Source organism: Panicum virgatum, chromosome 7N (assembly GCF_016808335.1).
Source record: "Panicum virgatum strain AP13 chromosome 7N, P.virgatum_v5, whole genome shotgun sequence".
NCBI lineage: Eukaryota > Viridiplantae > Streptophyta > Magnoliopsida > Poales > Poaceae > Panicum > Panicum virgatum.
This window is the reverse complement of record NC_053151.1, coordinates 9,258,925-9,283,090: the sequence shown is the minus strand read 5'-3', so window position 1 is coordinate 9,283,090 and position 24,166 is coordinate 9,258,925. Positions and strand designations below refer to the sequence as shown.

The following is a 24,166-nucleotide window of genomic DNA, read 5'->3' as shown; positions in this document are numbered from 1 at the left end:
GGCGTACTTGTAGTTTCCTGGAGCTGTAGGTAGCGGCCCAACGATGTCGATGCCCCATCGTACGAGGGGCCATACCGGAGGCAGTAGCTGCACCTCGTTGGGGGGTGGGTGGAATTTGCTATACGGGGCATGCTTCTGGCAATTTGGACAAGTGCGAACCACATCATGCGCGTTCGCCACAGCCGAAGGCCAATAGAATCCTTCGCGGAAAGCTTTGCCTACTAGGACCCTTTTCATTATGTGTGAAGAACACATCCCTGCATGTATCTCTTTGAGCAGCTGTTTGCCTTCTTCACGTGAAATGCACTTTAGGAGTGGTGCGCAGACCCCACCTTGGTATAACTCTTCGCCTATGATTCTGTAATTTCTGGCGTGAAGCGCCATTCGCTTCTCTGGTTATGGCCATGATAGCGGCCCTCCAGTCTTCACTGGTTATGGCGTTGACAAATTTTGCAGGTTCTTCGGCACAATTTACGGAGGCCTGCTTTAAAATTTCGAAGAACACATCTGGCGGTAAAGGATCGAACTGTGCTACTGCCTTTGCCAGCTGATCGGCCTGCTTGTTCCTCGTTCTGGAGAAACTGCGGATACTGAACCCGAGGAAATATTTCTCCATGCTCCGCACCGCCGCCAAGTACTTCGTCAATTATGGCTTGAGAGCCCTGTTTGACTTGTTTATTTGGCCTGTGATCAACTCGAAATCGGACCTGATTAACAATCTCCGCGTGCCCAACGCTCTTGCTTTGCGAAGACCCAAAAGAAGGCCTTCGTACTCTGCAACATTGTTGGTGCACCCCTTGAAATCGAATCTGACTGCATACTTCAGTTGTGTGCCCGAAGGTGCTGTCAATACTGCCGAAGCTCCTGCTCCGTCTCTCTGATAAGCCCCATCACACTTGAGTTGCTATATTGTTTCTATCTTTGGCTGTTCTTGCGAAGGTGTAGTCGGAGTCCAGCCTGCGATGAAGTCTGCCAAGACCTGTGACTTGATTGCTGATCTGGAGACAAAGTCAATAGTGTGTTTGGCTAACTGCATAGCCCATTTGCCTATTCAGCCGGAGGCTTCTCTGTTTTCAAATATGTCCCGAAGTGGGAAAGAGGTTGGGACCTTGATTTTGTGGCTCTGGAAATAGTAACGAAGTTTCCGTGCTGCCATGACCACCACATACGCCATCTTCTCTATTTCTGAATACAACAATTTTGATCCATTTAGGGCTTCGGAAACGAAGTATATGGGCACCTGTGTCAATGCCCTTCGACCGTGCGCTCTTCGACAAGAGCGGCGCTAACAGCTGCACCCGATGTGGAGATGTACAATAAAAGTTCCGCCTTCTCCGAAGGGCTGGACATGACTGCCAACTTCTCGATGTACTGCTTGAGGTCTTCCAAAGCTTTCGCCTGCTCTTCGCCCCATTCCATGCTGCCTGAGCCTTTCAGCGCCTTAAAGAACGGAAGGCACTTCTCTGCTGACTTCGATATGAACCGGTTCAGCGAAGCCAATCAGCCTGTTAATTTCTGCACCCCTTTTCTTGTGGTGGGCGGCTTCATCCGCGTGATGGCTTCAATCTTCTCTGGGTTTGCCTCAATTCCCCTTTCGGTGATCATACATCCCAACAACTTGCCCCTGCGAACGTCGAAGATGCACTTTTGTGGGTTCAGCTTCAGTCCATGACGGTGAAGGTTTGCAAATGTTTCGCGAAGGTCTTGGATATGATCCTCCCTCTTCCTGCTTCGGACAACCACTTCGTCGACATATGCGGAGATGTTCCGCCCCTGTTGATCTCCCAATACCTTCTTGATCATCCTGTTGAAAGTGCATCCGGCATTGCGAATGCCCTCTGGCATTCTTACGTAGCAGTACGTCCCGAAGGGAGTGGTGAAACTTGTTTTCTCCTCGTCTGCCTTGTTCATGAAGATCTGGTGATAGCCAGAGAAGCAATCCAACATACTGAGCATCTCCGAGCAAGCAGCCGCATCGACCAAGGTGTCAATTTGTGGTAACGGGTATTCGTCTTTTGGGTACGCCTTGTTCAGGATTGTGAAGTCGGTGCACATTCGCCACTTCCCGTTCTTCTTCGGCACCATGACAACATTTGCCAACCATTCTGGGTATTGGACCTCGCGGATGACGCCCGCATCCAGTAGCTTGTGCACTTCGACCTGAGCAGCTTTCTGCCTTTCTTCTGACATTGTACTTTGGCCCTGCTTTACTGGCTTCGCCTTTGGGTTCACCCTGAGTTCATGCTCGATGACTTCTCGACTGACTCCTCATAGATCCGAAGAGGACCAAGCGAAGACTTCTTGATTATTGTGGAGGAACTGTATGAGTCTGGCCTCTTTGGATCCTTCGAGCCCTTTCCAGATGGTTACCATTCGGTCAGGTACATCTTCGCATAATGGCAACTTCTTCGTATGTTCCGCTGGGGATACTCCTCCTGATTCCTCTTACTTTTCGCTAATTGCAGCCTCCTTGTCCTCTTCTGGCGTCTCAATAACATGGACATTCTTGTTTGCGGTCGACGCATTGTCTTCGCATCTTCTTGCTTCTTCTTGGTTGCCGAAGACTATGATAATCCCTCCGGCTGAAGGTAGCTTCGTGCACAAATACGACTGTTGAATTATTGCTACGAATTTGACCAAGGTGTTGCGGCCGAAGATGGCATTGTAGGGGTAGTTGATGTCGACCACATCGAAGGTGATTGCTTCGGTTCTCTGTGCTGCATCCTCGCCAAATGTGACATTGAGCTCTATCTTGCCCAAAGCTTCGATTCTTTTGCCCCCGAAGCCAATGAACGGGTATTGTGACTTCTGCAAAGCTTTTTCGGTGAAGCCCATTTTCATGAAACACTGCCATACGAGAATGTCTACAGAGCTCCCATTGTCCACCAATATTCTTCCTACATCGTTTCCTGCGAAATGGACGGAGTTCTTACCGATGTTTGCCCCTATGACGAGGGGGTCATTATGTGGGTAGTGTTGGAGCCGAAGGTCTGCCTGTGTGAATGATATCGGGACGTGTGACCAAGTTGTGCGGAAACATCTTACTTTGCTCACATGAGAGACAGCTCGAAAGTACTCTTTTTGTTGCCTCTTCGTCTCAAGTACTGGTTCGTTGGATCCTTCAGAGATGGCGTTTATGACGTTGACCCTTCTATTCGAAGGTGCATCGATTGATCGCTCTGGAATCTGCCCCGGCTCAAGTTTCGGGGGGTGGAGGTAGATTCGTTGTTTCGTAGGACAGTGGTGTGGAACTCCTCGATCATGTCTGACTGTACTGCGGAGGTGGTAGCATTGGTTCTGGCTGTTGCGGAGGTGGTGCATACGGTAGCGGATTGTAATTGAAAACCGGGTATGACACCGGCCAATTTGGCGTGGGAGACCAAGTGGTTGCCGTTGCCGAAGACTGTGGTGGCAACTGCGAGGTATGATTGACTGGCTTCGCTGGCTGGGAATTCAGTCGATCAAACTCTTCTTTTCCTTGTTGTCCTTGTCCTTGCCGTGGAAAAAATAGAATGGAATTTTCTCTCTTCGACCGCCACTGTCTCTTCGGCCTTTGATGTGTCGTTCTTCACGATGGTGACGATCATCGCGGTTGGGCCTTTCTTCATGGTGGTCCCTCTCGCCTTTCTCCCAATGACGGTGTTTGGAATCTCGGGGTTCTTCTTCGGAGACGTTCACTGTTCTTTTTTGCTTCGGCTCGTCAGCGTGCCACGGTTTTGAATGGGACCTCTCAATGCTTCGTGACTTCTTCTACTCGTTCTTCTCCTCGAGCCTTCTCCTCTACGGTCTGATATGCAATACTCTTGCATTATCTCGAACAGCTTCATCACTGTCTTCGGCTTGCGCCGGGATATGTATTCTCCGCATGGTCCTAGGTTGATCCCCTTCACCACCGAATCGATGATGCTCTGGTTGGCAACATTTGGTGCTCTTGCGCGAAGCTTCATGACACTCTGAAGATATTCTTGCAAGGTCATGCTTCCTTGCCTCAGATCGTGAAAATCACAAGATGTGACTTCGTCGGGCCTCACGGCGCGAAAACTTGCACTTAGTTCGAAGCGAAGCTACTTCCAAGACAGAATGGTTCCTGGTGGAATGTTTGCATACCAACGCTGTGCCAAGCCCTTCAATGCGAGGACAAATGCCTTCACCTTACACGCGGTGCCTCCTCCTGATGCTTCTATGGTGGCTTCATATTTGATGAGGAACTCTTCGGGATCTGACTCCCCATCGAACTGTGGCAATATTGCTGGGTTGAGGCGATGAGGCCACTGTACCTCCTCTAGTTCTTCGAATAATGGTGATATTCATTGATGCCTTCTTCGGTAGTGCTCTTCGTCGTCTGACTCGGAACGGTCAGAGATCTCTTCGATCGGTACGAACCTTGGGCGGAATCTTGGTGGTTCGTGCTGCAATGGGTTGACCACAATCATCTCCTTCTGTGGTGGTGGTGGTGTTGGTACCTGCAATTTCTCAAGCTGCAGCCGCTGCGCGCGGAGCCTCTCCTGCAGTGCCTTGCAGCGAAGCTCCTCCTCCTTCAACTTGTCGTATTGCTCTTGACGCTCTGCTTCGGTGAGCATGGTCTCCTTCCCCTTCGCTCTTGTTATCATCTGTCGCTCCGAAGGCTCTGCTTCCAAAGCCTGCTGCTGAGCTTTCCGTGCCTCTTCGATGCGGGCGTCGATGCGATGCATCGCCGCGATATCTTCGGCTAAGACGCCGATGTCCAGAAGGTTGACTTCAAGCTGGCCATCTGCGATTGTATCGACAGAGCCTCCATCGCTGCTAGTCACATTTGCCTGCACTGCTGCCACTTCGTCTTGCGAAGGTGTTGTCGTCGTCGTCGTCGTTGTCGTGTCCGCCGAAGAGACTCCGGTGGCTCCTCTCTTCTTCGTCGCCGCCATGTGGTGTATCGAACCGACGGGTGGGCGCCAAACTATTGGTGGAGAGTGTCTCCAGAACGGGCGAACACTACAACAGTAATGAATGAGCACACAAAGCCAAGAAGGGAATGTTCTCTCTCTATTCAATGTGCCCCCCAATGAACGTTACAGGGTATATTTATAGGTGGCGTTATGCCTTCAGTGTGCAATTACTCTTTTACACCCTTACAACGGTCATATTCTCGGAATATTCCTAGACGCACATGTAATTTGCTTGTTACAGTGTGAGTGCGCTATAGCTCAGCAGCGGGCCTGCAACCTCAGGCAGTCCCCTTCATCCTGACCGACGAAGATCATGGGGTCCGCTGCTCACTCCGCCACGAGACTAGCATCGCCAGGTCCACGACAGTCTTCGTCTTCCGTCCCGAAGACCGGCGAAGACCGTTATCTTCAGCGCTCACTCATTTTGTTGACTTGTGTTCCTGACGTCTTGTCTCCGCGCATCTTTGGCGACCGGACCGAAGGTGGTGCCCCCAACAGTCGTCTCGGACATATAAGCGAGAAGCGCATGAAAAAGCTCCATCTAGATGGACTTCTAACTTCGTTTGATTTTGAGTCATACGAGACATGCGAAGCTTGTTTGCTAGGCAAGATGACCAAGACTCCATTCACAGGTTTTCCAGAGAGAGCATCAGAGTTACTGGAACTCATACATACTGATGTGTGTGGACCAATGAGCTCGACTGCTAGAGGTGGATTCCATTACTTCATAACTTTCACTGATGACTTGAGTAGATATGGCTATGTCTACTTGATGAATCATAAGTCTGAAACCTATGAAAAGTTCAAAGAATTTCAGAGTGAAGTTGAAAATCAGTGTGGCAAGAAAGTTAAAGCTTTACGATCTGATCGTGGAGGCGAATATTTGAGCCACGAGTTTAGCAGTCATCTAAAGAGTTGCAGAATTTTTCCATAACTTACACCGCCTGGAACACATCAGAGAAACGGTGTGTTTGAGCGACGTAATCGAACTCTGTTATACATGGTTCGATCAATGATGAGCCAGTCGGACCTACCGTTATTGTTTTGGGGTTACGCTCTAGAAACAGTAGCTTTCACATTAAACAGGGTATCGTCTAAATCCATAGTTAAGGCACCATATGAGATGTGGACTGGGAAGAGTCCGAGTTTGTCTTTTCTAAAAATTTGGGACTGTGAAGCATTTGTCAAACGTCTGCAGTCTGACAAGCTTGCACCCAAATCGGATAAGTGCATTTTCATGGGATACCCAAAGGAAACTTTAGGGTACTACTTCTACAACCGATCTGAAGGCAAAGTGTTTGTCGCTCGAAATGGTGTTTTCCTAGAGAAAGAGTTTCTCAAAGGAGAGAAAAGTGGAAGAACGGTGCAACTCGAAGAAGTTTGAGATGAGCCAATAGGTTCAGCCTCTACAAGTGACGCTAATGTAGCTGAACAAGTTGAGGCGTCTATGGCAAGGGATGCACCGCCACAACCACGAAGGTCGGCAAGGCTCCGCCAAGCGCGGGAATTATTATTGTTAGACAATGATGAGCCTGCGACATATGCAGAAGCAATGGTAGACCCTGACTCGGTGAAGTGGCAAGAAGCCATGGAATCCAAAATAGAATCCATGAGGGAAAATCAAGTTTGGAACTTGATTGACCCACCTGATGGTGTCAAAACCATAGAGTGCAAGTGGATCTATAAAAATAAGAAAGATATGGATGAAAATGTTCACATCCACAAAGCTCGACTTGTTGCAAAAGATTTTCGACAAGTTCAATGAGTTGACTACGACGAGACGTTCTCGCCCGTAGTGATGCTTAAATCTGTTCGGATTATTCTAGCTATTGCTACATATTTCGATTACGAGATATGACAGATGGATGTCAAAACAGCTTTCCTTAATGGAAATCTAACCGAGGACGTGATATGATGTAGCCCAAGAGTTTTGTCGATCCAAGCAATACTAGAAAGATATGCAATCTTCGTAAATACATTTATGGATTGAAGCAAGCATCTCGGAGTTGGAACATTTGTTTTGATGAAGTAGTCAAAGGGTTTGACTTCATTGAAAATGAAGAAGAGGCTTGTGTTTACAAGAAGGAAAGTGGGAGCTCTGTTGCATTTCTAATCTTGTATGTGGATGACATATTGCTGATTGGAAATGATATTCCTATGCTTGAGTCCGTAAAGACTTCACTGAAAAATAGTTTTTCAATGAAAGATTTAGGGGAGGCAGCATGCATTCTGGGCATCAAGATCTATAGAGATAGATCAAGAAGGCTTATAGGATTGAGCCAGGATACTTATATTGACAAAGTGTTGAAACAACTCAACATGGAAGAGGCGAAGAAAGGGTCCTTGCCTATGTCACATGGCATACATCTTAGCAAAAGTCAGTGTCCTACGACAACTGATGAGCGGGATCGCATGAGCAAAGTTCCATATGCTTCGGCAATTGGATCTATTATGTATGCAATGATAAGTACCCGTCTAGATGTTTCTCATGCTCTAAGCATTACAAGCAGATACCAGTCTGATCCGGGTGAGAGTCACTGGACAGCTGTGAAGAACATTCTTAAGTACTTAAGAAGAACTAAGAATGTATTTTTGGTCTATGGAGGTGAGGAAGAGCTCGTTGTAACGGGTTACACTGACTCTAGCTTCCAAACTGACAAAGATGATTCAAAGTCCCAATCAGGTTACGTGTTCACAATAAATGGTGGTGCTGTTAGCTGGAAGAGTTCCAAGCAGGAGAGGGTGGTCGATTCTACGACAGAAGCCGAATACAACGCAGCTTCAGAAGCTGCGAAGGAAGGTGTTTGGATAAGAAAGTTCCTTATTCGGCTTGGTGTGTTTCCAAATGCATCCAGTCCACTGGATCTACTGTGACAACAGTGGGGCTATTGTGCAAGCAAAGGAGCCACGGAATCACCATAAGAGCAAACACGTTATGCGGCGATTCCATCTTATTCGAGAGTTCATCGAACGGGGTGAGATCAAGATATGCAAAATACACACAGATCTGAATGTTTCAGATCCGTTGAGAAAACCACTCCCGCAGCCTAAGCATGAGGCGCACACAAGAGCTATGGGTATTAGATACATTCTAGATTGACACTAGTGCAAGTGGGAGACTGTAGGAAATATGCCCTAAAGGCAATCATAGAGATGATCATATTTTCTTGTATTCATGATTAATAAAATGTTCATTGAATATCCATAAAAGACAACTTGTATTGATTAACGATTATGTGAATTGTTTGTGAAACTCTTTACTTGTATGGATATTCTAAGATGTTCCTAGTCGGAGTTCATGCATGAACACACATGAATATTAGACTAGCACAAGTATTAGTTGATGACTATGTTTCACAGGTCATGGATATGAAGATGTCAAACTAATAGTGTGAACTCATGTAGGACATGAGTCTGAACTAACCCAACACAAGAGATGGTGATTTCTCATTACACAATATGTACGTTGTGTCCTTAGACTTGAGATTGTCGCATGTACTCAAGATGTGAATTGACTTACTTAGGAGCCATCAAACACTACTCCGTAACTGGGTAGTTATAAAGGTGGTTTTTGGGTTTGCCAAGAAGCATGCTGTGAGACATGGACAGTCAAGATGGGATTTGCCCCTCTCTACCTGAGAGAGATATCTCTGGGCCCCTCAAGTGATTCAGATCAAGAAGTGCATGGCCATGCGAAGGTTAAGAGTTAACTAAGGATCTGAATCACGGCATCAAGAAAGACATGCCAGCTTAGAGCAAGACCAAATATCGTGAGGCAAAAGGAACAACATGTATATGATATTGTGACGGCTCGTCAGACTGGGTGCACTAATAGGCCTCGTCAGGCCCAAAAGGGGTGCCTAAGGTGGGACCCAAGGGGAGCCCACCTAGGGGGCACCCCTAGGGGCTATAAAAGCAAGGGGGTGCCCAAGGGGTCTAACCCTAGCCCCTCTCCTTGGTCGCCGCCCCCTCTTGCTTGCCGCTCCTCCTGCGCGCCGAAGCCCTAGGTCGCCCTCGCGGATCTAGCAGTCCGGAGCGCGACTCTTCTTCCCGTACATGTGGATACCTTGGAGGTGCTGCATCTACTGCACAAGGATGAGCCGCACGTGAGGAGGATCTCGCAACTGCACTGCCGGCTTCCATCTGCACTACACTGACACGCTACAAAAGTTTCGCACCCGCGCGTCTAGTGGTAATCCCGTGATCTATAACAACAGTAGTTCTTGGGTATGGGTAGAAAATTTTGATTTTCGGTGCCCATTTCCCTACACCTTCAAACTGAACTATGACAAGGTTGAGGTACTTCCTAACGATCCCTCTGAATTAGTTAAGCAAATGTCTCTCATGGTCGATAAAAAAATATCCGATGCGCAAGTAGCTGTGGGAGAGACTCTTGCGCGGCTTAATGATGAGATTGCGGCTTTAAAAATGGGTAAGAGTGTTGAGGATAACACTTATTTTTCAGAGCTGAATTCGGCAGGTACATCTGCTATTCCAGAACAATTCTATGGGATGCAGCCGAACTCGTTTCCAGGGCAGTCACCGCTGCCACCATCGATCCATGCGCCATCGGCCAGACCCATCCAGGGGAGTGGTTAGACCGGTGCAGGCGGTCAGACTGGCCACACGATCGGTCAGACCGGTGTGGCGGGGCAGAACTCATCATCCCCTACACCGTATGCTTCTATCCCTAGTTCGGCCGCCCCTAGCAGAACTGGTGATATGGTGCTATATACAGGGCCCAATGCCGCATCATAGCATGGATCTGGACCCCACTGGGGACCGATTCCTAATTCTATCATGGCTTACACTGGTCCTAGTATGCAACGCGTTCCACCTTCTTGACATGCTTCGACCAGTGGTAATTACCAAGCCGATTTCTCCAGATTCAAGGAAGATCTGGCTGGGGTACTTAAAACAAAACTTGGGATTGATATGGGTAGTTCGCGTTTATACCAAAAGCCATATCCTCCTGGGTTTGATTTTGTTTCATATCCTGCAGGTTGGCGTATTCCTGAGTTCGTTAAATTTAATGGTGATGATTCTCGTACAACTTGGGAACATGTTAGCCAATATATCTTGCAATTGGGAGAAGCGGGTCTTAATGTTGCTTTACGCGTTCGCTTGTTCTCTTTATCGTTGACTGGGACCGCTTTCTCTTGGTTTTCTTTGCTTGCTCCGGGCTCAATTCTAAATTGGAATCAATTGGAGCATAAATTTCATGATCACTTGTTTAGCGGGGAAACCGAAGTTAGATTGTTGGCCTTGACATCGGTTAGGTAGAATCGAGATGAATTGGTTTTAGATTATTTCCATAGATTTAAAGCTTTGAAAAACTGATGCTTTAATTTATCTCTTTCTGAAAAAGACTTGGCAGATTTGGCATACAATGGTTTGCGTACTTACTTAAAAGAAAAACTTTAGGGCTTTGATTTTATTACAGTTAATTATTTGCAAATGCGAGCCATTGGTGTCGAATTTAAATATAAGAATTCAAAAGATTCTTTCAAGCCTCATCGGTCGAAAACACATGTTGAAAATGATTCGGATTGTTCGAATGATGAGGAAAAGGGAGTATATGCCACTGAGTTTGTTTGGCCATCAAAGGACAAACTCTCCACATGTCCTTCGCTTAAGCCGATTCAAAAGAATCGGCAAATTGAGATGAAATTTACTTTCGATGTTTCTAAATGCAATAGGATTTTTGATGACTTACTTAAGCATGGAAACATTCGTTTATCTCATGCTATACCATCGCCGAAGGAATTAAAAAGGCATGCATATTGTAAGTGGCATAATTCTTTTTCGCATGCAACTAATGATTGTAATGTTTTCCGTCAACAGATCAATTGGCTATAGATGACAGACGATTGGTACTTTCTGAGATGAAAGTGGACAAGACTCCTTTCCCTGTTCATACCTTGGAACTGAACAATCCAAAAGTCCTCCTTTGGTTGGATCAAGCCAAAGGGGCTAAAGGGAAGAATGTTGTGATTATTGGTGACCCAAGGCCGATGAATGCAAATGACAAGGTTCTAGCCAGGGAAGTCGTAGCTGAGAAGACTCCTGATGGGAAGCCGACTTTGAGGATCATTGTTAACGCCCCTAAGCCCGGGGGGCAAGGAGATTCTGCCAGTCAGCCTGCTGTCCAGGTGCGACCGATCGGACCGGGGTCACCGACCGGTCAGACCGGATCCATCAACCGGTCAGACCGGATCCATCAACCGGTAAGACCGGTCCAGAGTTCAACCCCGGACTTTCAAACTGAAGCGTCTGGAAGAGGGTACTTGGAAGACGAATGTACCAAAGCTGCAGGGAAGGTGTACAAATCAGGGACCTACCTTTGGGCAGCTACTAAACAAGTACACAAAGGCCGTTCAACAAGATCGGCCATTAAAAAAGAGACCACGTTCACCACCGCGTCAAGGCAATGCTTCACCTCCAAGGAGGGAATTCAATAGGCTCCGGGGTGATTTTCCATAGTTCCCTCCACAACAGGTATATACTATGCCATGGGCTCCACCAGCGTCAAATGCTGTTAATCCGGTGTGGGAGCATGAGGGAATTTGGCTCCAGTGCTTTCCAATGCCATATCCACCACCATATCAAACGGAGCAAAGATCCAGGACGCCTGTACATGACCGATTGGTGCCTCACCAATCTGGTCCAGCACAGCAGGTCCCACCTATCATACTGGTCCCTATGACTAGTCTCAGCAGAGTCTGGCACAGTTTGCTCCTCCGCGGATGGAATACCGTGTGAAGGAGAAGAAACAAGAGGTGCAACCAAATGCTACTTCAGAAAAGGCTAAAGTCGATGCTATTGTTCAGATCGACGAAATCAAGGTGGTTGTACAAGACAAAGGTAAAGAGCCGATGGTGTTTGGCAAATCGGCTACTTCTCCTACTTAGAAGCCTTTCACAGCCAATGACCATGTGATTGGCAGTAGCAAGGTGGCAGACAAGTACCATCAACCCCGTTGGTGTCCAGAGGGGTTGACACACACTCAAAAGAGAAAGTTGCAGCGCCTTCGCAATAAGGAGACGAGGGAGCAGGAAGCAGAGAAGATGAGGGACGAATACTTCAACAAATGCAGACCTATGATCCCTCAAGGCAAAACATGGCAGGTCAAGTCAGTTGACCAGCCAACAGCGCGACCGGTCGAGCCGACCCAAACGACTGGTCAGACCCGTACGCCCGACCAGTCCGACCGCTCTGAGCAACCGGTCAGACCGGTCGAGCCCAGTGCAGAGAACATAGCCGAAGCAACAGCATCCGTTTCGGCTTCTCGTGTTAATGCAGTACAACCAGCTCCTCCAGCAAAGGAAGATGAAGAGTTGGTGGATTATGAAGCATCTCCAGAGCGCAGCAATTTGGAAATCAATGGTGTGCATGTCTTCGGATTACTTCATAGTTCCTGAGGAGGTGTCTCATCTTTAATTTGGGCCTCGCGATGCTGTGCTGCAGAAGCCAAAAGAATCGGATAATCATTTGAAAGCTCTCTACATGAGGGGGCATGTTAATGGAAAACTGATTTCTCGTATGCTTGTGGATGGTGGGGCCATTGTAAACATTATGCCTTACTCTTTGTACAAGAAGTTTGGCGGGGAGGATGAGGAGCTGATCAAGACAAACATGACGGTCAGCGGCTTGGGTGGAGGTGATCCCATTGGTGCCGAAGGGGTTGGATCTATGGAGTTGACCGTTGGAAGCAAGACGCTCTCCACAGCCTTCTTCGTCTCGGAGGTGCAAGGTAATTTTAGTAAAATACTTGGGCGTGATTGGATTCATGCCAATCAATGTGTTCAATCTACCTTGCATCAGTTTCTCATTCAGTGGATCGGTGATGAAGTTGAGATAGTGCATGGTGGCACTTCTTCTTTCATTGCTACCACCGATTCCAACTCCATTGGTGCCAATGACAACATCAAGTGCTTATCGAGCTTGGATCTGTCCGATTATGAGCTTATCAGTTGCACCAAGGAAGGTTTCGTTCCTGCTACTTTAAAGCCGATGGAAAATCGGCTGAATCATTTGATGCTATAAAAATGAGTCAAACAGGCGACTCAGGTGCAACCGGTCAAACCGGGTCTCACGACTGGTCAAACCAGTCCTCTTCAGATCGATCAACAGAGCCGACCGGTCAGACCGGTGGGTCAGACCGGTCTAATGTGGAATGGCTCCAGCAGCGCATTGAACACTATCGGGCGTGCACGAACGATATGTGTGAGACTATTAAAGAGTCAGAAGACATGGACAAGCTAGGCCAAGGTTTTACATCGGCTGATCCTTTAGAAAAGGTAGATCTAGGTGATGGTACTATTCCTAGGCCGACGTTTGTAAACAAAAATTTATCGGCTGAATATAAAGCCGATTTAATAAAGTTATTAAAAGAATACATCGATTGTTTTGCTTGGGAGAGTATTCTGAAATGTCGGAGTTAAGTCGTGATCTTGTTGAATATCGTTTACCAATCAAAGCCGGTTTTAGACCTTATAAACAACCAGCTAGGCGTTTCAACCCTAGTATTTATGACCGAATTAAAGAAGAGATTAAGCGATTGCAAGATGCTGGTTTTATTTGGTCTTGTCATTATGCGGATTGGATCTCTAATATTGTGCCCATTGTAAAGAAAGATTCGGGCAAGATTCGTGTTTGCATTGATTTTAGAGATCTCAACAAATCTACTCCCAAGGATGAATATCCTAAACCTATAGCCGATATGTTGATTAATGAAGCTTCCGGACATCGTGTTATTAGTTTTCTTGATGGTAACGCGGGTTACAATTAAATATTTATGGCCGAAGAAGATACGTCTAAAACGGCTTATGTATGTCTGGGATTTGTTGGTTTGTTTGAGTGGCTAGTTATGACTTTTGGTTTGAAAAATGCTGGTGCAACTTATCAAAGAGCTATGAATTTGATCTTCCATGATTTACTTGGTGTCATATTGGAAGTATATATTGATGATATTGTTATTAGAGTAAAGTGCGTCACCGGTCCCTAAACTTGTTCGACTGTGTCATCCCGGTCCCTAAACTCGTACTTGTTTGATTGTGTCATTCTAGGCCCTAGACTTATAAACCATCTGTTTAGATCCTCAAACTTGTCCAGTCATGTCATCCCAGTCCCTAAATTTGGTTTTGAGTCTCATCTAAGTCCAAACCGGGTGATCTAAAACCTCTATATAAAAAATAATTTATAACTTTTTCATATGAACTCGAATGAAGACAAACTTTGTATTAAAATTGTATCTCTCGACGCGATCTATAACTTTGCAGTTGAAATTTTTTTGAATTAAAATTGTTTAGAGTCCCAAAATTTAATTTTAACTTTTAAATTTTAAAATCTATAAACTTACAACAATATTTTAAGACCCTAAACAGTTTTAATTCAAAAATATTTCAACTACAAAATTGTAGATTAAGCCGAGGGCTACCATTTTGATATATAGTCTATCTTCATTCAAGTTCATGTGAAAAAGTTATGAAGTACTTTTTGATATATAGATTTTAGATTGTCTTGTTTGACCCATATGAGACTCAAAATCAAGTTTACGGACCAGAATGACATGATGGAACAAATTTGAGGATGTAAATATTTGATTTTCTAGTTTAGGGACTGGGATGACATAGTGGAACAAGTTTATGGACCGAGATGCCACAGATGGACAAGTTTGAGGACCTGAACGGTCGATTTGTGAGTTTAGGGACCGATGACACAGCGACACAAGTTTAGGGACTGGTGATGGACATTACTTTTGTTATTAAATCGGCCTGTTTAGATAATCATTTAGCCGATTTGAGACTTGCTCTTGAAATGATGCGTCTGTATGGTTTGAAGATGAATCCACTCAAATGTGCTTTTGGAGTATCGGCTGGAAAGTTTCTTGGTTTCATTATTCATGAGAAGGGCATAGAGATTGATCCTAAAAGAATTGAAGCCATGAAGAAGGTTGAGGCTCCTACTTGCAAGAAGGATTTGCAAAAGTTTCTAGGCAAGGTAAATTATTTAAGAAGATTTATTTCTAACTTGTCTGGAAATATTGATGCTTTTACTCCTATTCTTCAGTTAAAGAACGAAACTAAATTTACTTGGGGGGCAAAACAGCAAGAAGCGTTTGAGAAAATTAATATTACTTGTCTTTGCCGCTGGTCCTTAAGGCACCTAGGAGGGGTGTTCCTTTTGAACTTTATATAGCGGCCGAAGATAAAGTCATTGGAGTTGTTTTGACTCAAGAAACCGAAGGCAAGGAGTATATTCTTACTTATATAAACCGACGACTTATTGATGCGGAAACAAGGTATACTTTTATCTCTATATCATGCTTGTACCAAATTGCGACATTATCTACTGTCTAGTTCTTGCATAGTAGCATGTCAAACCGATGTGATAAGACATATGTTACAAAAGCCGATTTCGAGTGGTAGAATCAGCAAGTGGGCATATGCTTTGGTAGAATACGATTTGGTTTCTGAACCTTTGAAACCTATGAAAGGCCAAATTGTTGTGGATTTTATTGTTGAACATCTGATTAATGATGAGCATGATTTGAAAGTCGGCTATATTATATGCACACCATGAAAGCTATACTTTGACGGATGGGTTTGTGATAATGGGAGAGGAATTGGTGCTATTCTTGTGTCTCCAAGTGGTGCAACTTTTGAGTTTTCAAACTGATTGGAGGAACATTGTACATATAACCAAGTTAAATATGAGGCGCTTCTATTTGGCTTGGAGATTTTGAAATCCATGGACGTGAAGCATATTGAAGCTTTTGGTGATTCGCTTCTCGTTACGCAGCAAGTATCTAAGGTATGCCAATGCTATAACAGTTCATTAAATGCGTATCTTGATAAATGCCTCGACATTATTTCTTCATTTGATGAATTTGTTTTAAAACATTTGCCAAGAGAAGAAAATGGACAGGCTAATGCTCTCCGGTTATAGTGCTGTAAAGAAAAATTTCAGCATTAGAAAACCGATACGAGTTGAAGCCGAGCTGCAGGTTCTGGACGAACCGGTCCGACCGGTTGCATCGACCGGTCTGACCGCCCAGACCGGTCTGACTGGTCCAGAGACCGGTCTAACCGCTCAGACGGCAGAGAGCACTGATTCGGCTACGAAGAAGGCCGAAGATCGGGATTGGAGAGCTCCTATAATCTCCTATCTTAGACATCCTAGTCGGGGTGCAGAGAGGAATATTTGGCATACAGAATTCAAATATGTTTTAGTTAATGATGAGCTTTATTGTCGAACTGCCGAAGATTTATTACTCAAGTGTTTAGACTCGGATCAGGACAAAGTTGCTATGGGTGAAGTTCATGAAGGCATTTCTGATACTCATCAATCAGCTCCTAAAATGAAGTGGCTACTTAGGAGAGCCGATTTTTATTGGCCTTCAATGATTTCAGATTGCTTTAGATATTGTAAAGGATGTTAATAATGGCAATGGTTTGGAAATTTACAGTTGGTACCAGCTACGTTAATGCATCCTTCATTAAACTATGGCCATTCCGAGGTTGGCGGTTGGATTTCATTGGTCAAATTAATCCTCCATCTTCAAAGGGGCATCGTTTCATGTTGGTTGCTACGGATTATTTCACTAAATGGACCGAAGCGGTTCCTTTGAAGAACATGACACATAGAGAGGTAATTGAGTTTATAACTGAGCATATTATTCATAGATTCGATATTCCTCAAACTTTGACTATGGATCAAGGTTCTTCATTTATATCAAAAGAGGTGCATATGTTCATCGAATCTTACAAGATTAAGTTGCTCAATTCATCTCCATATTATGCTCAGGCCAATGGACAGGCCGAGTCAAGCAATAAGATTTTGATCAAGCTTATCAAGAAGAAAATAGAAGAAAATCCTAAGAGGTGGCATGAGGTATTATCCGAAGCATTGTGGGCTCATCATATATCTCGTCATGGTGCTACTAAAGTTATTCCTTTTGAGCTTGTGTATGGTCAAGAGGCCATTTTACCCGTTGAGGTGAATCTGGACGCTTATAGATTAGCCAAACAAAATGACCTTTCTGCTGTTGATTATTATAATTCAATGATGGATAATATTGATGAGGTGACCGACAAGCGAATAAAGACTTTAAAAGAGATTGAGAGAGACAAGCTTCGGGTTGCTAGAGCTTACAATAAGAAGGTAAAAGGTAAATCTTTTCAAGTTGGAGATCTAGTTTGGAAGACAATATTGCCTCTTGGGATGAAAAGCAATAAATTTGGTAAGTGGTCGCCAAGTTGGGAGGGTCCATATAAGATTATTAAAGTTATTTTCGGAAATTCTTATATGATGGAGACGCTGCAAGGAGATCGTCTACCAAGAGCTATCAATGGGAGATATTTGAAGAAATATTATCCCAGCATGTGGCAAGACACATGAAGGATAAGATGGCTGATTTATGAGGATCGCCCTTAGTAGTATTTTTTAGGCCCCAGTATTGTATAGCATAAATTATGTTCTTTGCTTTTTAGCTTGTAAACTCACTAAAAAGTAGGGGGCATATGTTGACAGCCAAAATTAGCACTTACAGGGGCCGATCGGTTAGACTGGTCTGGTCTGTACTGTCCGAGTAGAATTAGGTTTATGGAAAGAGTCCTTTTGTAATCTTGCTCGTGAAGGGGTACGTCTTCCCCGGCCTATAAATATAAAGACTAAGGCCGATTGAGGTTATTCCGAATCAAATCAATCAAAATATCGCATTACTTTTTTGTCTCTCAAACTCTAGCCTTTTCCAAGTCCTAATTGCTTTCTTCTCTCGTCTCGACGGCGTTTGAAGATGTTCTGAGTGCCTGCCGATCTCAGAGCAACCCTAGCGTGACGAGCTCCAACGAGGTACCTCCCGAGCTCGCCGTTCTAGTTCTTCAGCGAGGCCATGCCTGCACCGGTTAGACCGGTCGACGGCACTGGTCAGACCGGGCTGCCAAGGATTTTGTGGGTGTTGATCATTTTGACGATCGTTCGCGCATACTAGCGGTTTCGAGTGTGTTTGGTGTGATTCTGTGTCAGCATAGAGGGCCACTGGACCTTTGGAATGAGTGGGCAACCAAGTTCCTTGTATTGCTGAGTCTCACGCTGCAGGTCGTCCCCCTGCTCCTTGCCGGGATTTGCTGCCGTGAAGCCTCCCCTACACCGAAGTTCATCCTATGGCTTGCGTACCAGCTGTCTGACTCCACCTCCATATACACTGTTGGACACCTATCCCTCAGCAATGTTCTGGTCAAGCACTAGCTGGTGGCGTTTTGGGCACCATTCCTCCTGCTCCACCTTGGGGGCTCGGACAACATCACCGCCTACGCTCTCGAGGACAGCAAGCTCTGGCTACGCCATCTGCAGAACCTAATCCTGTAGGCAGGGGCGGAGGACCCGGTATGGCGAGATATGGCGGTCGCCATACCTTGATTTTTCTGCGAGAACCCTATATCTTGAACTGTACTTTCTGTCAGCCGCCATTAGAGATCCGATCCTGACCTGAGCGCCAGGAAAATAGACGCACGGAGGAAGAAGCCGCATCGGGCTAGATTACTGAGGCCGAACTTTTTTTTCCGAATTGGGCCAACTTGTGGGCCTAGCTCCTTTGTTGTTGTTTAACGGGCCAACTCTGCCTTGTTTGCATCTGTAGTCTGTCCCTCTCTCCGTGACCAATACGAACGCACAGGATCCATCCATCCATCATTTGGAGAGACGGAGATGAAAGGAAAGGACGAACCATACCACAACTGCGCTTGGTGTTCGATGAGACAGTCACCAGCGTATCAGCGTCCGGGCTTCTGGCGACGGTTTGCCGTGCCGAGCAGACGCAGGCAGCAGCACGGCAGGGGGTTGGACGCCGGTGCATGGACGACCAGCGATTGTGGCAGCAAAACTGGCACTCATCGGATGGGGCAGGTGCGAGGCTAAGGGGATAAGATTAGAGGTACATAATGAATTTCGCACCATTGCAATTCGATTAATTACTTTTCATTTATTTTCTTATTTGCTTTGTTGAATTGATGAAAGATGACGTTGCTTTATACTCCGTAGTACTACTTTTAATTAGAAATCTTCACTTTTCAACGATTCGACTTCGCCATACCTTAATCTTTTTTCGTCCTCCGCCACTGCCTGTAGGTCCTAGGTGCAGCGTATGTCCTCTATAAATATGTCGATGGCGGCGACTCTTTCATCTTCCTGGCTGCCATCCTAATGTTCAGTGTCGGCGTTGTCAAGTATGCTGAGAGGACATGGGCGCTCAAGCGCAGCAACTTGAATAGCATCCGGAGCTCTCTCAAGAAGGAACACGTCGGCCTGTTCCATCATTTCCATCCTTCGGATTTTGGATCGATGGTGAACGCCGTTGAAGACGATGAATCCTATGTCCTCCGTGCACACTCCATGTTCCATATATGCAAGTGTGCAATTGTGGACTCTTGGTGGTCAGTGTCGACAAGGATCCAGCAGAGAACCAGAGCTCTTGGGAGGAGAAAAAGGATCTACGGAACCAGAACGTGGTGGTGGATATGGATATTAAAAAAGAAGCAGAGGAAGACCACGAGGGCATGTGGACATTGATGGAGATGGAGCTCTCTCTTACGTACGACCTCCTGTACACCAAGGCAGGTGTGATCCACACTTGGTCCGGCTATGGCATCCATGTCGCCTCCTCCCTCACCGCCGCAGCCTCAATCCTGCTCTTCTGGTTTAGTAGTAAAGATGGTCATAGTCCGGTTGATGTTGCCATTTCGTATACCTTACTGGCCGGGGCCTTACTCTTTGAGACAGGGTCGCTATTGAGGGTGGTAGAGTCAAGCTGGACATATGCCTTCTTGTGCAACACCCGATGGAATTGGCTCCAGTATGCCGCAGCAGATCGGAGCGAAGGTGGTCCAGCAAGATTGGGCAATACAACATGCTTCATGTTTCCAGCCACTGCAACAGAGCCTACGACCCACTGGTGGGCAGAATTGCCAGGATGCTAGGATATCAGGAATGGTGACTCAGGCACTATTATTCGGGGAGCGTCCAACTTTCAGAAGACCTGAAGTACCAGCTGTTAGAGTACACAAAGTGCCTAGCGAGGAGGGGATTGAACATGCAGGGTGTGATCACAATGGACCGGGGTCAATGTGCTTTTTATGTTCATCAAGAGATGGGCCTGTACAAATCTATCGAACAAGAAAACGACATTGGAGTCGAATTCCAAGAGGGCATCATCATTTGGCACATCGCAACAGAATTACAGAAGTTTTCATCGCCAAAAGCAGAGGATATGACGACGCCGAGGATGCAGGAGACCTGGTGAAGGACATCCGGACAATATCCAACTACATCATTTTCCTGCTGGTGGACCGCACCTACATGCTACCAGGCTCACAGCATGTTATACCGGCAAATAACCCGCGATAATCTTACCGAAATGTGGGATCACAGTCGGGAACATCAAAAGGGGGCCGTATTCGCAAAACTCAAGGCTTTCTTCAGCCTGCATGACGACCCTAATTCTGCTGGATCGCAGCACGTAGAAAACCTTGCAAAGTTCCTATTCACGGAGAAACCAAAACCCACCCTTGATGTGCAGCGCCTGTATTTTCCTATAGTGTTGCTAAAAAGCTACTTGACAGGATGGAGAAGAAAGGAAGGACGGCCATGTTGCAACTACTCCTTGATGTGTGGATGGATTTTCTTGTGTATGGGGCCAATAGATGCAGCAGGGAGTCCCATGCCAAGAAGCTCAGCAATGGTGGTGAGTTGACTATGATCTTGTGGATTATGACAGAACGAGTGATTTGCGCGCGCCCTTGCGCGCCCAGCGCTAGCGAAATAAAATTTATCCCAATAGTGAAGTAATTGTATTGTTAAGTACGGAGCATAAAGTTTCCTTTTCTTATTGGAAGATGGATACATAGAGGAATATGACGTTAATTCCAAAAAAATAAGGCAAGATTAAGTATGGAGTTTGCTTGTTCGCACAGGAAGTAGTCCTCCGGTTCTGTTTTCTGTGCCAAAAAAAATTAACCTATTAAAGCAACCAAAGCTTGCAACTTCACACGACATTATAATATTTATTTATAGGATACTACAATCGCTGAAGAGGGAATGTTTATATAGATTTATAACCTGAACCAAAATTGAGATGCTTTTTTGATTGGCATTAAGTTCACTCTTGTTCTTGATCGCCAAAAAAAAGTTCATTCTTGTTCCACATTATTACTATAGGATAGGACTTTTTTAGAACTTTTAAGTATTTAATTAGATAATAATATAACTCCTCAGTATAAGTATTGCTTAAATTTGAGTAAAACTAATCCCTGACATTGTATGTTCAGAATAGAAGATAAGATAAATGAATTGACACACAGCAGGATGAACTATATAGAAATTTCCTAAAATAAAAAACAATCAGGAACATATAATACTCTAGTGTGCAACATAGTCAAGGGAACGCAAGGAGCAAAAGGACCTTACCATGATGGAGATGTTGTAGATGGAATCAAATTATTTTTTTCCCTTGCAGCATCAGTGGCAAGTTAATCAGCCTTTTTCATTTGCACAAATGCATCTAAACAATTGAAATGTAATTTTAAGATCATAATGAGTAACAAATAAGCTTTGGTGTACTAATAAAATAAGTAGATGTGATACAATTAGGCAACAACCAACTCATTAGTTGACCCACCAAGAGCCATGACAATAACCATTGCATTCCGCAATGACTTATTGGTGATAATGTTCCTAGGCTTGAAGTCTATCTTTAGCAATTCTAAAAGATACTTCCCAGAAAGGCGGCATTCCTCAAGTTTTAGTGGGTCTTTAGCAGGAGTTGAAGAACTTTGGTACATAAAGCACAAAGAAATATTGATTAAGAATAGTTAATCTATGTAAATGACGCAGACTAACGTAATAAAATATTTTTCATTGCTTCACAACAAACAGGTTAAAGATTAAGACATTAATTGCACCTGTATGGAAGGCTCATGCCAATGGCCTTGATAACCGATGACATCATGTTAGCTGTGTACATACCACATGCACCTGCACCTGCACCTGGAAATGAATTGCGGAGCACGTTCTTTCTTTGCTCATCACTGATTGATCCACTGACATATTGTCCGTAGCAATGCATAAAAATTAAATTAAAAGTTAGATTAAGTACATATATATAAGAATTTAAGTCGCTAAATAGGTAAAAGGTAGTAAATATACTTGGAAAGCAATTACTATGTCATAAGAATTGCCCTGAAAGTGACCAGGCTGCATTGAAAATAAATTTCGTTAGAAAATTGACAGTATATGAACAATTTAAAGAATTAAATATATTTAACAGATTATTTGACAGAATCCAAAATACAGATGGTGCCAGCCACATTAACCTAGATTTCTAGTATAAATAATTCTACATGCAACTATCAGCCATTAAGTTATAATGGTGCATATCATGATTCTAAGTTCTGGAGAGTGGTTCAGTCGATGAAAATTATCATTCAATCATTCAGATATTCAAACCAATAAAACAATTCAGGGAATATGGTTGAGAACTAATCGACCCCTTCTCCAAAGCTTCAAAGTTTATCCTGTTCTCTCAATATAATTGTTAAAAATCGAAGCTTTCAGAATCAACTCTGAAAGATAACATCACAAGCACAAGCTAGGAGAGCATTTATATCAGCATCAGCTATAGAAGAATGAAGCACAAGCAGCATTTATAGTGGCAAGCTATATCTGTTTCATAGTACCAAAGAAGTCATTAACTGAAGATAATGTGACATGTTTATGTGAAGTAGAATCAATCAAACACAGGACTCCAACCCTTGAGAGTAAATAGCAAACTAATCTCTAAACTAACAGGTCTTCTTAACATAAGTCATACATACGGAGTGGGTTACCTGCAATTTCACATTCACACACAGACCTGCAGCTAGCTAGAACATGTATTGGAAGAAAGGACAACTAGCTAGAATGAGAAAATGAAAGAAGCTACCTGCTATCAATAGTTCTCTAGTCAATACTCAAATACCATGCATTAAAGTAAAACACGGGAAAAAAAACACAAATTCTGAAGCAGAGGAACCAAACATACACTTGCAACATGATGCTGCAACAACTTCAGATCCTACTTAGCAGCACACAGAACCAACGGATCCTTTACCTTGCACCTAGAAGTGACCTTGAAATTAGCAATTGCAGCCTGCAAAATCCAAGCAAGAAAGTTTTCAGCCGTGGAAGGCTGAAGCGTCAAACTAATTGCTCATTAGTTAAAAATAAATTAACCTAAACTCCAAGATAGCAATTCGTGAAACATAATTAAGTGAGCAATACAGATAGTAGATGTGGAATCTACATGATTAAGAAGATGAGACAAAGCGTAACACAGAACTTTTGTGTAGGAAGCATCAGCAAAGGTTACTGTAAATAAACAATAATAATGTGGCTACGGTTGAGCATAGGAGACATACCCAAAGAGGAGCAGAACACATGAAGGAGCAGGAGGCACGGATGGCCATCACCGAAGCCACATTGGAAGACCTAAAACTCAATAAACAGAACAAGATTTCAGGCAAATTTCATAGCGCCTGTGAGAGAAGAAGCACAAATAGATACGAAGGGAAGGGGAAGGGGAAGGGGAAGGAAGCAAACGTACTGTACGGAGGGAAGAAGGGGACCAACGTGCGTGCAAGGGAAGCCGTAGGGATGGGAGGAGCTCGCCGGGCTGGAGGGCGTGAAGTAGCGTGCGACGAAGTGGAAGCAAGTCGTAGGGACGCAAGGAGCTCACCGGGCAGAGACGCGAGGAGCAGCAAAGGAAGTGAGAGGGAGAGAACGGAGTGTAGGACCGAGAAATGCGACAAGAGGGGGTCAATGGGAGCCGATGAAAAATTATCGCGATCGAAAATTCGGCTTAAGATTCCAAGTGAGCACCCAACCCTAGAGTCCTAGGTGAAGTGCAGAGCAGCTATAGAAGAGCTACCCTAACACAAAGCAACCCTAGGAACAAGCATGAGCAAGCGCGGAAGCAAAACGTGAAGAAGCAGCACAAGACCAGCACGGTATACTAACACCGGTTGAACCGACGTATATAGCTTGAATACGTCAGTCTATCCGGTGATACAGAGCCGGCAACAGCAGATAGCAAGCACCGGTTGATCCGACGCCCTGGTTTGAATAGCGTCGGTTCAACCGGTGAGCGACGCCGGATTAACCGACAAAATTAGAGTCTGACATCGGTGCAGTTGTCCAGAGAGGCAACAAAA

General features: G+C 44.9%; 1 protein-coding gene and 1 pseudogene across 7 annotated transcripts; one reads left to right on the top strand and one right to left on the bottom strand.

Annotated features, from left to right (window-relative positions):
• Nucleotides 1-9,666: 9,666 nt before the first annotated feature.
• LOC120680908 lies at nucleotides 9,667-20,687 on the top strand (annotated as a pseudogene).
• Nucleotides 20,688-20,725: 38 nt separating this feature from the next.
• LOC120683595 (dihydroxy-acid dehydratase, chloroplastic-like) lies at nucleotides 20,726-23,740 on the bottom strand. Of its 7 annotated transcripts, XR_005678840.1 has the most exons (8): nucleotides 23,560-23,740; nucleotides 23,375-23,444; nucleotides 22,999-23,106; nucleotides 22,125-22,172; nucleotides 21,881-22,018; nucleotides 21,598-21,749; nucleotides 21,387-21,480; nucleotides 20,726-20,917 (listed from the first exon to the last, which is right to left on the bottom strand). XR_005678840.1 is itself a non-coding variant. In XM_039965684.1 (6 exons), the coding sequence occupies exons 3-6, from the start codon at nucleotides 23,007-23,009 to the stop codon at nucleotides 21,449-21,451; spliced, it is 333 nt and encodes a 110-aa protein (XP_039821618.1). In that variant the 5' UTR covers nucleotides 23,010-23,106; nucleotides 23,375-23,444; nucleotides 23,560-23,740; the 3' UTR covers nucleotides 21,116-21,448. The 7 variants fall into 7 exon arrangements, 1 of the variants encoding a protein (XP_039821618.1); XR_005678839.1 differs by having other exon boundaries at nucleotides 21,387-21,749; XR_005678837.1 differs by lacking the exon at nucleotides 21,598-21,749.
• Nucleotides 23,741-24,166: the final 426 nt, after the last annotated feature.